Source organism: Ochotona curzoniae, unplaced genomic scaffold, assembly GCF_017591425.1.
Source record: "Ochotona curzoniae isolate NIBS_2020 unplaced genomic scaffold, NIBS_Ocur_1.0 contig_291, whole genome shotgun sequence".
NCBI classification, from domain to species: domain Eukaryota; kingdom Metazoa; phylum Chordata; class Mammalia; order Lagomorpha; family Ochotonidae; genus Ochotona; species Ochotona curzoniae.
Genome location: NW_024465649.1, coordinates 14618426 through 14633938, shown reverse-complemented (window position 1 = coordinate 14633938; position 15513 = coordinate 14618426). Strand labels below are relative to the sequence as shown.

At 42.9% G+C, this 15513-nt stretch overlaps 1 protein-coding gene across 1 annotated transcript in view; it reads right to left on the bottom strand.

The window, feature by feature from the left end:
- Window positions 1–11455: 11455 nt before the first annotated feature.
- Window positions 11456–15513, bottom strand: part of LOC121155320 (calreticulin-like) — a 41113-nt gene continuing 37055 nt past the window's right edge. Inside the window, exons 8-9 of the mRNA XM_040978614.1 lie at window positions 13636–13728; window positions 11456–11704 (exon numbers count right to left, since the gene is read on the bottom strand). Coding sequence (XP_040834548.1) covers window positions 11456–11704; window positions 13636–13728 — 342 coding nt within the window. The remainder of the gene's footprint in view (window positions 11705–13635; window positions 13729–15513) is intronic.

Here is a 15513-nt window from a genome sequence, read left to right as displayed (position 1 = left end):
ACTGATTCACTTCCCAAATGGCAGCAACAGCCAGGTCTGGGCCAGGCTGAAGCCAAGAGCGAAGAACTCCATCCTTGGCTCCCATGCAGGTGTCAGGAGTCCAAGCACTTGAGCCATCTTCCTCTGCCTTTACAGGCTCTTTAGTTGGAATCTGGGTGGGAAGCAAAGGAGCCAGAGCTCCACCCAGCCCTCTGATATGGGACATTGCTATTGCAATGGGTGACTTAACCCACTTCACCACAAGGATAGCTCTTCTGGGACATTCCTTTATGCTCCTTTACACTTACCCCATATTATTATATTCAGGAAATTAAAACTCGACATCCTTATTTACAGTCTGTATTCAAAGTTCACTAGTTGGCCCAATGATGTGCTAGACAGCCGTTCTCACACCCTCAGTGTCTGATCCAGATACTGCATTGTATTCAATTGTCAGGATTGTTTATACTCCTGTAATCTAGTTCCCCAGACTTCTGTTGCATTCGTGATGTATTTTTACAGAGTACTGGCCAGCAGCCCAGTTTGGATCTAGCATCCGCTTCTTCCTGATTAGATGTTACGCATTCATTTTTTTTTTTCCAACAGAGGGTAAGAATATTATCTATTCAGTGCATCCTATACAGAGCAGCAAGCACTTGGGCCATATTCTACTGCTTATCCAGGCCATTAGCAGGGAGCTGGATTGGAAGTGGAACAACCACAGTTCCAGAAGTTGAACTGGCATCCATGTGAGATGCTGGTGTTGTAGATGGTAGCTTTACCCTACTATGTCACAATACTGACCTCACTTTAAAAAAAAAAAAACATGTATTTTTAAAATTTTCTGTTGTAAAGTTAGATTTATAGAGAGAAAGAGATACAGAGAGGAAGACTTTCTGTCTGCTGGCTCACTCCCCAAGTGGCTGCAACAGCTGTAGCTGAGCTGATCCGAAGCCAGGAGCTTCTTCCAAGTCTCCCACGCGGGTCCAGGATCTCAAGGCCTTGGGCTTTCCCAGGCCACAAGCACAGGGAGTGGGATGGGAAGTGGAGCAGCCGGGACACAAAAAGGGACCCATATAGAATCCCGGCACATACAAGGAAAGGACTTAGCCACTAGGCTATTGTTTTTTTAAAATGTTCTAAAAAGATTTATGTACTTATTTAAAAAGGAGAGTGACAGAGAGAGTGAGGCATAGAAAGATGTTCCCTTTGCTGGTTCATTCCCTGAAGGTAGGCCAGGCTGAAACAGGATCCAGAAACTCTGCCTGGATCTCTCACATGGGTGATCAGAACCCAAGTATTTAGACCATCAACCACTGAATTACCTTATGTGCATTACCTGAAAGGTTAGTCAGAAGCTTAGAGTAGCCAGAATTCAAATGAGGCAACTCGAGCAGCAGCCTAACCTGCTATATCATAATGGCCACTTGCCCTGATCTATCTTTTTGTAGAAAATAGACTTGGAATCCAAGATTTGAAAAAAAAAAAAAATCTGCTTAGGGATGCTAGGCCTTTTCACTAAACAAGCAATTTAATTCTTTAAATATCTGTTTTATTTATTTGAAAGGCAGAGTTATAGAGAGAGAAAGATTTTTCTTCCACTGGTTCACAAACCCCCTCCCTAAAAGCCTTTAATAGCCATAGCTGGGTCATTCTAAAGCCAGGGGCAGGAGCTTCTTCTGCGTCTCCCATGTGGGTACAGGCCCAAGTACTGGGACCAGCCTCTGGAGCTTTTCCAGATACATAAACAGGAAGCTGGATCAGAAGTGGATCAGCCAAGATTTGTACTAATGCCCATGTGGGATGCTAATGTTACAGGCTGTAGCTTTACAGCTGTGCCACAGTGCTAGCCTTGACAATTTAATTTAGTTCAACTACTTTGACCTTGAATTTGTTACTAGGACCTCAATTCCAATTCAAGGCCACAGGATGCTTCCTCTTATTCCCATCTTCCTTTTCCCTCAGAGAGAGCACTGACTCTCACCACCATCAGTGTCTATCCACTCAGTGTTAGGATATACACAGAACAGCCTCAGGAATTGTTACATTCATTCCATTATCAAAGGCACACTCCTAAGTAGAGTTAAAGATTTCCAGTGTTGTTTTTAATCTAAGGGTTCCAACTACTGTGTTTAAAAGCACTTGGCTTGGGGCCCAGCGCAGTAACCCAGCAGCTGAAGTCCTAGCCTTGTATTCACTGGGATCCCATATGGGCACAGGTTCTAATCCCAACAGCCTGCTTCCCATCCAGCTCCCTGCTTGTGGCCTGGGAAAGCAGTCGAGGACGGCCCAAAGTGTTAAGATCCTTTACCCACATGGGAGACCCAGAGAAGGCTCCTGGCTTCAGATCAACTCAGTTCTAGCCGTTGTGCTCACTTGGGAAGTGAATCAATGGACGGAAGATCTTCCTCTCTGTCTCCTCTTCTCTTGTATATCTGACTTTCCAATAAAAATAAATCTTTAAAAAAAAAGCACTTGACTTAGTCTTTTTCCCCTCAGAATGCTTGTACTACATACTCAAGTATAGTTGGATTTATTTGCTTTTGCTGATATTCAGCTTTAGCATACCTTCAATACTGTTGAAATTTCCTTAAAAAAAAATCTATCTATCTATCTATTTATTTATTTGAAGAAGAGAGGGAGAATTTCCCATCCTCTGGTTTATCTCCAAAATGACTGGAGACAGTTCTGGGCCAAGCCAAAGTTAGAAGTTAAGAGCTTTATCTGCACCTCCCAAGTAGGTGTCAGGGATCCAAGGCAAATTAGCAGAGCTTGGCCAGAAGTAAAACAGCTGAAACTGGATCCAGTGCTCAGATGGGATGCTGCCATTGTAGGAGGTTATATAGCCTGCTGTACCATAATGCCAGGTCCAAAATTTTCTTTTTTTTTTTTTAAAGATTTATTTTTATTATTTTATTTTATTGGAAAGGCAGATATACAGAGAGGAGAGACAGAGAGGAAGATCTTCCGTCCGATGATTCACTCCCCAAGAGGCCGATGCTATGCCGATCCAAAGCCAGGAGCCTCTTCCGGGTCTCCCACGCGGGTGCAGGTTCCCAAAGCTTTGGGCCGTCCTTGACTGCTTTCCCGGGCCACAGGCAGGGAGCTGGAAGGGAAGCAGGGCCGCCAGGATTAGAACCGGCGCCCATATGGGTGCAAGGCGAGGACCTTAACCACTGCACCACCGCGCCGGACCCCAAAATTTTCTTTTTCAATATATGAAGGCTAATATTGTTGGTGCAGCATTGTGGCATAGCCAACTGGGCTGCCACCTGCAAAGCTGGCATCCTATACGGGTGCTGGTTGTTGTCCAACACTTCCACTTACAATCTAGCTCCCTGCTAATGACCTAGGAAAGCAGCAGAAGATGGCTCAAATACTTAAGCCCCTACCAGGCCTCTGCCCAGTCTTGGTCATTGTAGCCATTTTGGCAATGAACCAGAGAATGAAATATCTGTCTTTATCTTTCTTTTTGTAACTCTGCCTTTCAAATAAAAAACATATCATTCTTGAAAAAAAATCTAGCCTTATCCTAAAATACCAATCCATTCAGAAAGAACATGGATTGCTCTGCAGAGTTGTGTGTCATCTGTAAGAGTCATGTCAATTTCTCTGTGTTTTTTCGATTCTATCAAAGCAAGCACTTCTCTGGTCCTGTCTTCAAACCATTGGATTTCTAGTTGGGTCCCTTGTTTCCCTGAAACCATTCCTTGAAACTACCCATCAGTAGCCAACATTTGTCTGTCCTTGTCTTACTTGACCTTTCCATGCTCAGCTGATCTCTCCAATTTTCTCGAAACGCTTTCCTGTCTTGATTTTGATGACACCACATTCCTATGATTATATTTTCTTCTTGTAGGCCTCTCTTCCTTCCCTAGGTTTGCCACTTCTCAGTACTCTTCTTGGTTTTCTCCATTTCTCTCTGAACCTTCTCTTCTAGATCTCAACTATTTCTCTGTCTGCCAAGTTTACATCTTCATTCCAGGCCTCCAGTGTTAAGGGTTAGGCCAAAGGTCGTCCTAGAATCCACTTTACTATTCTTCTAAAGAGAACAGTAGACACAAACTGAAATCCCCTCACATTTACACAGCACTTCCAATCCTGCAAAGAGTGTCTGCATCCATCCGCATCTATGCCTCCAGTAGCCCTGTGAGCATTCACGGAGCCAGCGGTCGAACTTGACCACAGGCACTTCAACATGGGTTGGAGTAGGCCCAAGCAGCCTGCTGCACCATGATGCCTGTGCTTGCATGAGTGCCTGTCCGTGTATCTTGCTCCCTCATTTCCTTGATAGGATTGTAATTTTGAATTACTGCCCAAAGGATTTGTAAGGGCAAGTTTTTGAATGTTCCATGAAAAATTCTTAAGGAATGTAAGGATTACGGAATGTTCTAACCAGGCAGGGCTGTAGGTGTGCTGTGTGCGAGCTGACCACTTCATACATATGTATCAAGTGCCTGAGTATTTATGGAGTACTTTCCATGTGCCAAGCACTGTGTTTCATCTATGTTCCCGCAACCCAACCTCCCAATATTTGTGTAAAGCGGACATTATTGTAATTGTCTATTTCTAGATGAGGGACTAGATTTAAGAAATTATATCACAGCATCAAATTGAAGATCTAGAAAATGGCAGTGCCAGAATCTTGATTTAGGTCTTTCTGATTCTGAGGCCCATCTTTTCACTACGCTAGCCTGTCTCTGTCTCTCTTTCTTTTTTTTTTTTTTTAGATTTATTTATTTATTTTTTTATTGGAAAGGCGGATGCACAGAGAGGAGAGACAGAGAGGAAGATCTTCCGTCCGATGATTCATTCCCCAAGCGAGCGCTATGCCGAACCAAAGCCTCTTCCTGGTCTCCCACGTGGGTGCAGAGTCCCAAAGCTTTGGGCCGTCCTCAACTGCTTTCCCAGGCCACAGGCAGGGAGCTGGATGGGAAGCAGGGCCACCGGGACCAGAACCTGCACCCATATGGGAACCCCGGGCGTGCAAGGCGAGGACCTTAACCACTTGCACCACCGCGCCGGGCCCTCTGTGTCTCTTTCTAAAGAAGTTAAGTAATAGGAGAATTTATTTCAGTAGACATAGCAGGCGCTTCTGTTCTTTTCAGTCTACATAAAAAATTTTCATATGCAAAAAAAAGAACAGAATTATCAATTCTGATTATCTCTAGGGATCAAGATTTCTCTCCAGAGGACAAATCTGTGCTGTTCATGTTCCTAATCCAAACTCTCATGGAGCCTTTGAGGAGGACAACAGTTACTCTCCAAAAAGCAGAGTAACTTAATGTCCTTCAGGCATGTAGAAACATCTGCAGTAAACCTAGTCATAGTGTAGCAAAACCAAAATGAGCCAATTTTCACCTTGTGGTGCCTTTCACATACAGTCTTATTTAGTTCTGTAATTGTATCAAAACTCTGTCACAACAGGTTTTTTTTTTTTTTCAAGACCTCTATTTTTCAAAGAATTTAAGGCTTAGAGAATTAAAGTGTCTTGGCGAGGGTCACTTATGCATTATGAATTATGCATAAATTTGTAAGGCAGCAGAAGAAATTCAGCTTACTTCAATGAGCAGCTCCCTACTAATGTCCGCAGAAGCAGCAGTGATGGTTTAAGTACTTGAATTTCTGCCATCTGAGTATGAGGCCCAGATGGCATTCTGGGTCCCCAGCTTTGGCCTGGCTCAGGTTCAGCTTTGGTGGCCATTTGGGAAGTGATTCAGCAGATGGAAGATTTCCTTCTCTCTGTTCCTCTCTCTGTCTCTGTAATTCTGCCTCTCAAATAAATAAATTTTTTTGTAAAAAAAATTCTTTTAAGAAGTAAACTGAAATTAAAAACAGAAATATTCAGTACATGGATGTATTGGGCCTCAAAAAGGATGCCCCAAATATATGGTGTTTTCGGATACTGATACTGGGGCAATGGAAGGGCCCCAGAAACAAAGTCCTTCTCTGACCTCCCATCTTTCTACCTCCCATCCTTCTTTCTTTCCCAACGGTCGTCATGGAAACCAGAATATCTCTTTTCTAAGCTGGATCATACAAATTAACAATATTGCTCTAACCTACCTCTGCCTTCCTGTGGAAGATCTCCTACATAATTTGTAAGACCTTTATTCCAGAAGGAGTCCTGCTCGATACCCTGAAAGCCAAGAGGAATCTGGACAGGTCAGGCTGGGTTTCCCTTCTTAGTTTATCAGCAACAGAGCCAACTCTTGTCTCATCACAGTTGTGCATGGCCATCCATTTTTGTTGTTGAACCGAGGTGTATTAGAGTCTTTATTTCTGAAGCTTCCCATGCCACTTACAATCCTGATTAAATCAATGGGATACTCTTTTCTCATCTTAATATGTGGTGATTATAAGTAATTATAACTATCCATAAGTAATTACATATACTAATAATATACAGTGTAATCATTTAAATGTAAATAAGTTCATTTCACCAATTAGAAATTATAGTCAGCAATAGGTTGACTCTAAAAGAAGGTTACAATAAAAAGAAAGAAAAAATGCAAAAATAAAGTAATAGGAGCTCTGGGTTGAGCCACAACCTATGATGTCACTACCTTATATCAGAGCATGGGTCCAATCCCAGCTGTTCCGCTTCCAAGCCAGGTCTTGCTAATGCACTTGGGATGGCTAAAGAACATGGTGTAAGTACCTGGACTCTTATCACCCATGTGGGAAATTGTTCCTGGCTTCTGCCTGGCTCAGCCCTGGGTGTTGTAGCAATTTGTGGTGTGAACCAGCAGATGAAAAAACTTTCTCTCTGTCTCTTTCTCTCTCCCTCTCATCTGTACCACTATGCTTCTCAAGTAAATAAAATACATCTTGAAAAACAGGCCTGGTATAACAGCTTAGTGACTAAATCCTCGCCTTGCAAGTGCTGGGATCCCATATGGGTGCTGGTTCATGTTCCAACTGCTCTACTTCCTTTCCAGCTCCATGATTGTAGCCTGGGGAAGCAGTACAGGATGGCAGATGGCCCAAAGCCTTGGGACGCTGCACAACCATGGGAGACCTGCAGGAGGCTCCTGTTTCCTCACTACTGATCAGCTAGGCTGTGGCCATTAAGGCCACTTGGGGAGTAGGGCAGCAAATGGAAGATCGTTCTCTCTGTCCTCTCTGTAGATCTGCCTTTACAATAAATAAATAAATAAAGATTAAAAAATACATCAAATAAGTAGGAATTGTGTCATTTTCTGTCAGAGAGATGAGATTAAGTCATTATCTGCTCATAAAAGAAACTATAAACAAGCATACAGATACAGCAGTCAAAACACATAAAATCTAATCACACAGTCCTAAAATACATAAAACCACAGAACTGTAGAGATACATATTTACATCTGAAGACTTTCCTTTTTAAAAAAAGATTTGTTTTTATTGGAAAGACAGATTTACAGAGAGAAAGACCTTCCATCCATTTGTTCATTCCCCAATTGGCTAAAATAGCCGGAGCTGAGCTGTCTGAAGCCAGGAGCCAGGAACTTCTTTTAAGTCTCCCACATAGATGCAGGGTCCCAAGAACTTGGGCTATCCTTTGCTGCTTTCCCAGGTTAATCAGCAAGGAGCTGATGGGATACAAACCAGCACACACATGGGATCCTGGTGTTTGCAAGGTGAGGATTAGACAATTGAGCTAATATGCCAGGCCCTGCATCTGAAGACTTTAAGTTACTCCTCTCAGAAACTGAAACATTGAATAGTGTAATTGCTATATTTCAGTGTTCATCTTATCTAAGAAGAGTAGACTCTACGAGGGTTAATGGTACAGTGAATTTGAAAAGTGAAATTATGGGACCTGGCACAGTGGCCTAGCAGCTGAAGTCCTTGTCTTGACCACACTGGGGTCCCATATGGGTGCTGGTTCTAATCCCGACAGCCCCACTTCCCCTCCAGCTCCCTGTTTGTGGCCTAGGAAAGCAGTCGAGGATGCCCCAAACCCTTGGGACCCTGCACCCGTGTGGGAGACCTGGAGGAAGTTCTTGGATCCTGGCTTCAGATCAGCGCAGCACCAGCCGTTGTGGTCACTTGGGGAGTGAATCATCAGACAGAAGATCTTCCTCTCTGTCTCTCCTCCTCTCTGTATATTTGACTTTGCAATAAATAAATAAATAAATCTTTTAAAAAGTAAAATTATAACGGAAATATTGGGGATTATTACAGTTTATGACTGAAGATAAGGGAAAAGCAAAACTGCAAAAACTGTGAAATATAACACAAATATATCACTGGATACAGCAACATCAAAATCAAGGATTTCTAGTCAACACCGGATACTGTGCACAAGGTAACTAGTTAAGAGAATGAAATGCTTAATGTGGATAGAACTCTCTCTGTGACTTTACTTCTCTCTGCAACTTTGCCTTTCAAACAAAAATAAATAATTTTTATAAAAGAATAAGAGAAATGTGAGAGCAGTCAATCCATATGCATCCTTATTATGCCAAAATTTTGCATGAACTCTTTTGTCTGGTGATACTGAATGTCAACTGGCACAGCAACTTTCTGACTAATCAGGACAGACACAGGTGGCAAACAATTCCCATACCAAACTGGCATCCTTAAAATACAAGTGTCGCAGCAAACCAACCCTCCAGTTCCAAGAGAAAATGCTCTTTTCACACAGCAGACTTTTTTTTTTTCATTTTAAATATTTACTTATTTTTATTGGAAAGGCAGATCTACAGAGAGAAGGAAAGACAGAGAGAAAGATTTCCCAACCACTGGTTCACTCCCCAAGTGGTCATGAGCCTGGAGCTTCTTCCACTTCTGCCACAAGGGTACAGGGTCCCAAGGCTTCAAATGATCCTACACTGCTTTTCCAGGCCACATGCAGGAAACTGGAAGGGACAAGAACTGGAGTCCGTATGGATTCCACTACTTACAAGAGAGAGATTAGCCAATTAGGCGATTGTGCTGAGCTCCACAGATTCTTAACCTATGGAAAAGGTTATAAAGTCAAGTGTCCCAAGCCAGATTCTGCACCAGGCACCAGCCTACAGGAAGGGAGGATGCAGTTTTGCTGCTATGCTGACCTCACCACCCCAATTCCTATTGTCTGGATGCGCGGCTTGGGCTGTGAAATTGCTCCACACATCACCTTCTCCTTCAGACAGGTTCTTAAGCAATTTTAAAAGGTTATTATTTATTTGAAAGCCAGAGTTACAGAGAGATGGGAAAGACAGAAAAAAAAGTCTTCCATCTGCTGTTTCACTCCTGAAGTGATAACAATGGTCAGGCTAAAACCAGGCTAGAAGCTTCTTCCAAGTCTCCCATGTGGGTGCAGGGGCCCAAGCATCTGAGTCACATTCTGTTACTTTTCCAAGGCACATTATCAGGACGCTGTATCAAAAGTGGAGCAGCTGGGACACGAATCAGTGCCTATATGGGATGTTGGCATCATAGACAGCTAACCCAAAATGTCAGTGCCCCACACTTGAGCATTTTTTTTTTTATCAAACAGTCAGATTTACAGAGAAAGACAAATAGAAAAATATTCTATCTGCTGGTTCACTCCCCAACTGGTTGCAACAGCCAGAGCTGAGCCACTCTGAACCAGGAGCTGAGAGCTTTTTCCGGGTCTCTCACACAGATGCAGGACCCCAAGGCTTTGGGTCATTCTCTACTGCTTTCTCATGCCACAAGCAGAGACCTGGATGGGAGGTAGAACAGCCAGGACATGAACTGGCACCCGTATGGGATCCCAGTGGATGCAAGCTGAGGATTCAGCTAATTGAGCCAGGCACACTCAAGAATTTTTAAAGATCTGGCTTAGAGGTCATTTCCTTGATGGAACTTTCTGAGATCACCAGGCAAGGTTTTGCTTATTGTATCATTAATTTTTCCTGAGCATCTACATTATTCCAGATTCACAGGGGTAGCCCTACGTTGTCATTTACTGAATTGTGTAATGCTGAGTCTGCCTCTCTCACTCCTGAATGTAATTTAAAAAGAAATATAATTCTAAGGGTATTTTTTCCATAGGAAATGATGCCTGATATGCATTCCTGGTAATACCCAGGATTCAGTCACTCATCCAACAGCCTGGGGCAGTGGAAGGCTAAGTTTTGGAAGTAGAAGGACTTGAGTTCAGCCACTTGACCCCATCCTTTACTGTTTTGACACTGAGCCAGTGACTTGCCTGCTCTGAACAGTTTGTACATCTGTAAAACAAAGATAACAGTGACATCTTTTATAATGGTTAAAATGGTGTATAAGTACCACATAATTATGGGAAAGCACATTCTAATCTGGAAAGAACTCCAGAATGTACATGATAATGACATTGTGGGAAGGTGGCACAAAAAAGATAATTATAAAACCAGCAAACGAGTAACGACTCTTCAAAAATTAGGGCACAAAACAGCAGAAAAGAAGAAGAACCTTCACAAAGTTTTTTTCCTTACAATGAAGGGGAAGGCTGATTTTATTTCTTAAGGGCTTGATACACCTACCAGGAAAAAACATGGTACAACCATCAGTGCTGCTCAAAAACAATAGCACAGAAACTTGAACAGAGTTAGAACCTTAGGTATATGGGGATTATCTGAAAATGAAGATGAAGTTTGTATGACAACTTATTTCACAAGCACCCCAATAATGATAGTAGTTACAGGTACTATTTTTGACTGCATATGCACACATACTGTGGCAGTTTATATACATGAATCTCAGGGGTTTCCTGAACCAGCAAGCCCCTGAAATCAGTGAGAGGTGAGGCAACAGTGTTCAGCAGCAAGAATCATCTGAAACAGTCTGGTTGAGCATCATGTCCTTTTATTAAGAAGCAAGCACAAACTTATACAGACTAAGAAAGGGGGAAGGCAGAAGGGCATCTCCCGGCAGTCCTCCCAACCAACAAAGACACAGTAATTGGCTAGAAGGCATGTCCATCTCTCTGGACCCTCCAGTCACGTAGTAAGTCATGTACAACATACACGGCTGGCAGGTATGTCACAGATCACGTTCACAACGTGTGGCTGTGGGTTACGTACAACACATAAGCTGACACGTAACAAGGACCGCACCTGACTTCTCAGAGTTGATTATCAAGGAAGTCTCAGCACAGCTGTCCAAGGACAAAAGAGAAACTGGGATGAGGCCTACCATACTCGTCTGCATAGCCAGTGATTTGGTCAAGTTGAGGTCTTTGTGACCCAAGACCATTGTTAGAGGTTCCCAGTGTGCCTCATCCCTATGACCTCCCACATGGGCACAGAAATTCAGGGGTGATCTCCCACATACAGGCTCATACAAATCTGTAACAACCTTGTAAAACAGAAGCGATCACTCCCTTTCCACCAATAAGGAAACAGAAGCCCAAGGAAGCCCCATCATTTTGTGATGAGCCCTTCACAAAACCATGCTGAGCAAAGAAGGTGGGATAGAAATACAAACTCAAAGTTTATTCAGATACAGTAGGTTATTTTGCTTCCTGAATTCTGTCTCCTTTGGAAACATTTCTTCCCAGTTACAGTTCGTCCTTCTGGTCAACCATGACATTTTTGTTTTCATGCAGAAATATTTCTCCAGTGTCTCCTTCTGGCATCGGCCTATCATTTTCTGGTTCCTCTTCTAGATCCTCTTCATCTTCCTCTTTTTCAAGTCCCCAGATGTCCTCTTTTTCTTCCTGTTCCTTTTCCTTTTTCTTCTTAGCTTCTTCTTCCTGTTTCTGTTTTTCGATTTCTTCATACAATTCTCTCCATTGTTTCTCTATGTCCTGTTTAGGATATGGAATTTCAAAAATGATTTAATAATGGTACAAAGAAAGTTACCCCACTTTAGAAATGTCTGGCCTTTTCCATGATGGATTCTGGAATGTTGCTTACTTACAAACATTTTAAGTATGTGTGGAGTGACAGAAATGTGTGTGTGTAATTTGTTCACAAATAAAACTGTTTTCAATGCAACATTTATTGAATGCTTATTGCATTGCTAAACACAGCACAGGGCAATCTGCACACATTATTGTGTTCCTCACAGCAATACACGGGTGAAGTGTTGCTCATTTCATCTGTCAGATGAGGCATGGGGGGTTTGGACTTCTTTTTGGTCTTTTGAAGGTCTCCCCAAACTGAACAGAAACCCCAAGCATGTGGAAATTTCTCTTTAGTTCACTGCTATATTTTCAGTGACTACAGTGCTCTGAAGCAGGCCCTCCACACATACTTGGAAGCAAATGTATTGTTAGTGGTAGTAGCTACCATGTTCAGGAACACATACTCTATGCCAGGAAAGTATAAGGTAGTTTCCATCAGTATTCCCGATTTACAGGTAAAGAGAGGTTCAATATCTTAGCCAAGTTCACATGGTTAGTAAAGAGCATAGCCTGGGACCAGCACTGTGGTACAGTGTATTATGCTACCACCTGTGATGCCAGCATCTCCTAAGAGTGCCAGTTTGAGTCCTGGCTGCTCTATTGATGATTCGGCTCCTTGCTAATGTGCCTAGAAAAGCATCAGAAGATGAGCAGAGTACTTGGGCCCTGCCACCCATGTGAAAGACCCAAATGGAGTTCTAGGTTCCTAGCTTCAACCTGGCCCAGCCTCACCCTAAGCTCATATTTGTATGTGATATGTGGTAGTGCCTCCACAAAACAGTGGATAATTAGATGATAATTCCATAGTGAAACAAGACAGATTCAGGCTAAAAAGTATTTGTAAACATGACAAAGTTTTCCCATGACTCCAGTGCTGTTTTGGAAACCTCATGTATTAAAGTTCTCCCCGAAGCATTTTTTGTAATGCTTGTTCTTTGCTGCTTTTCTTACCATAAGCTTAATTTGCCTAATTGGATCATCAAGCAGTAATCACAAGCCTGCTTAGATAAGCATGCAGAATGAGGTCTGGAGGAATGATGTCAGGACCATGAGGCCGTTGCCCTGAGTATCACTCCACCCATGGAGTAGTCCGGGGAGGGCAGGGAAGCTGGCAGACAGCAGCTGCCTCCGTCTTCCTTCTTCCCAGATGGCTCTCAAAAGTGTGCTTGGGGGCTCCCTCCTAGGTGACCACACTGTGCACAGACAGTGTACAACATGAGAGGAGCATGAGTTCTGGGTTTAAATTCTCGCTCAAGGGGCTGGAGTCATGGTGTAATCTAAGCAATCTAAGCTTCCATCTGCAGTTTCTGCATGCCATATGGGTGCCTGTTTGAATCCTGGCTGTTTCACTTCTGATTCAGCTGCCTGTTTATGGCCTGGGAAAGCAGCAGAGGATGGCCCAAAGCCTTGGGCCCCTGCACCCATGTGAGAGACTCCAGAAGAAATTCCTGGCTTCCAGCTTTAAATCAACTCAGCCATGACCATTACAGCCACTGGGGAGTGAACAAGCAGATGGAAAATTCTTTGCCTCTGTCTTTCCATCTATATATACTTTAATTCTGGCTCAACAAGTTAAAGGCTGTGTACAGCCCTGGGCAGTGTATACTCTGAATGTCAGTTCCTACATCTGAACAAAGGGTCAAATGCCAAGTGCCTTGCAAAAGTAGAAAGTGCTCACAGAGTTACAGGCACCAACTTGTGGCTGTGGAGTGAATGGGAATCACAGCAAGAGAGCAGAGACCAGTAACTGCAAAGTTATTTTGTAAATGACTCATAACAAAGCTCAGCAGAGAAGGAAGACATCCAGAACCCCAGGGCAGGGAACATCTTACTTTTCTTCGTCCCCAGGTATTATTTCCCACTTCCTCTGCAAACTCTTCATCGTTTGTTAGAAGAAAATTGTCAAAGATGCTGCCTGATTTCACCTGTGAAAATGAAAACAATGAAATGATTAGAACCACCTACTGATATGTTGAAGGGCTTAAAAATCACCAGGGAGTTCTTGATGCACACAGATTTGCTGGGCACAGGTCTCCATAAGGAGAGCTAGAAGAGGAAATACAAAGACTGTTGACCATATAAAGGGCCCTGGGATGCCCTAGCTGACCCACTCTAGAAAGAATTCAAAGATGGTTTCTTAAGGTTCTGGGTTCCTCAGCCTCTGAACAGTATTTTTGAGGTTTTTTTTTTTTTTAAAGATTTATTTTATTGCTATTGCAAAGTCAGATATACAGAGAGGAGGAGAGACAGAGAGGAAGATCTTCCATCCGATGATTCACTCCCCAAGTGAGTGCAACGGCCGATGTTGCGCTGATCTGTAGCCAGGAGCCAGGAACCTCCTCCAGATCTCCCACGCAGGTGCAGGGTCCCAAAGCTTTGGGCTGTCCTCAACTGCTTTGCCCAGGCACAAGCAGGGAGCTGGATGGGAAGTGGGGCTGTCGGAATTAGAATCAGCGCCCACATGGGATCCTGGTGCAGTCAATGAGAGGTCTTTAGCTGCTAGGCCACTCTGCCAGGTCCTATTTTTGAGTTTTGTGATGAAACTCTGCTAGTGTCCAAACAGACAACTGGTGGCTTTTATCCCCGCTGAGGACAGTGCCTACCTCCTATGATGCTTCTTTTCAGATGCCCTTTTAGGGATTATCTCCTTAATGTAACCAGAAAAGCTAAAAGGACAGTGGAGGAACAAAAGATTTGACCAGACATACAAGCAAAAGATATATTCTCTACCATTTAGAATGCCCTGTTTCTGTTTTCTTAAAAATAACATTTCTTAAAAATAACATTAATGAAATCCATAGTAATGTGTCTTCAGTATTCATTTCTCAATTACTACTTTATTTATTTATTTGAAAGACAGAGAGCTAGACACCAACACAGAGAGATCTTTGGTGTGTCAATTCACTCCCCAAATGGCCAAGGCAGCCAGGGTTGGGTCAGGCCTCAGCAAGGAGCCAGAAACTGAATTTGGATCTTCATATGGGTAGCGATGACCCAAAAACTTGAACTGTCACCTGCCACCGTCCAGGGTGTGCTCTAACAGGAAGCTGGAAATGATGGTGGGGCCAGGACTCGAACCTAGGCACTTCGACACAGAATGTAGATGTCCCAAGCAGTGGCAAAACCCCACACTTTCAGTGTTCCAAATCATGGCCTCAGAAATAGTAGCTCCATGAGCTGTGTGACCATGGGCAAGTTGCTCAACCCCTCTGAGCCTCTTCCCTCATAAAAAAAAAAAAACAAAGAAAATGATCACCTCCTGGCAGGAGTGTCAATAGAATTACAGAAACTAAATACAACACATGGTCTGATAGTTAGTAGTTGCTCAATACTATCAGGTTAAGCTTTCAGAATCTGCATATGTTTGAGAAGGAGAAAAAAAAGACTTTATGCATCTTTTTGCTTTAGCAATGAGTTAACTAAGTCAGCACACTAATTTTGTGAAGCTTGTGACCAAAAAAATGTCTGAAACCTGAAGTTGCATGTCACCCTCCACAGGCTGTGAAAAAGCCCCTGTTTGCTTTTTTTCGGTTCAAATAAATAAATAGTTTTTAAAAATAACTAAAGCTTTTATTTGGCTCACATCAACCCTACCTCCAACAGAAAAGCAAATGACAAAATTGACATTCTTTTGCTCTCATTTTTTAAAATTGGCTTTTAAAACTCTTTGTACAAGTTTAAGATATTTTCCTACCCCTGGGATTTTTTTT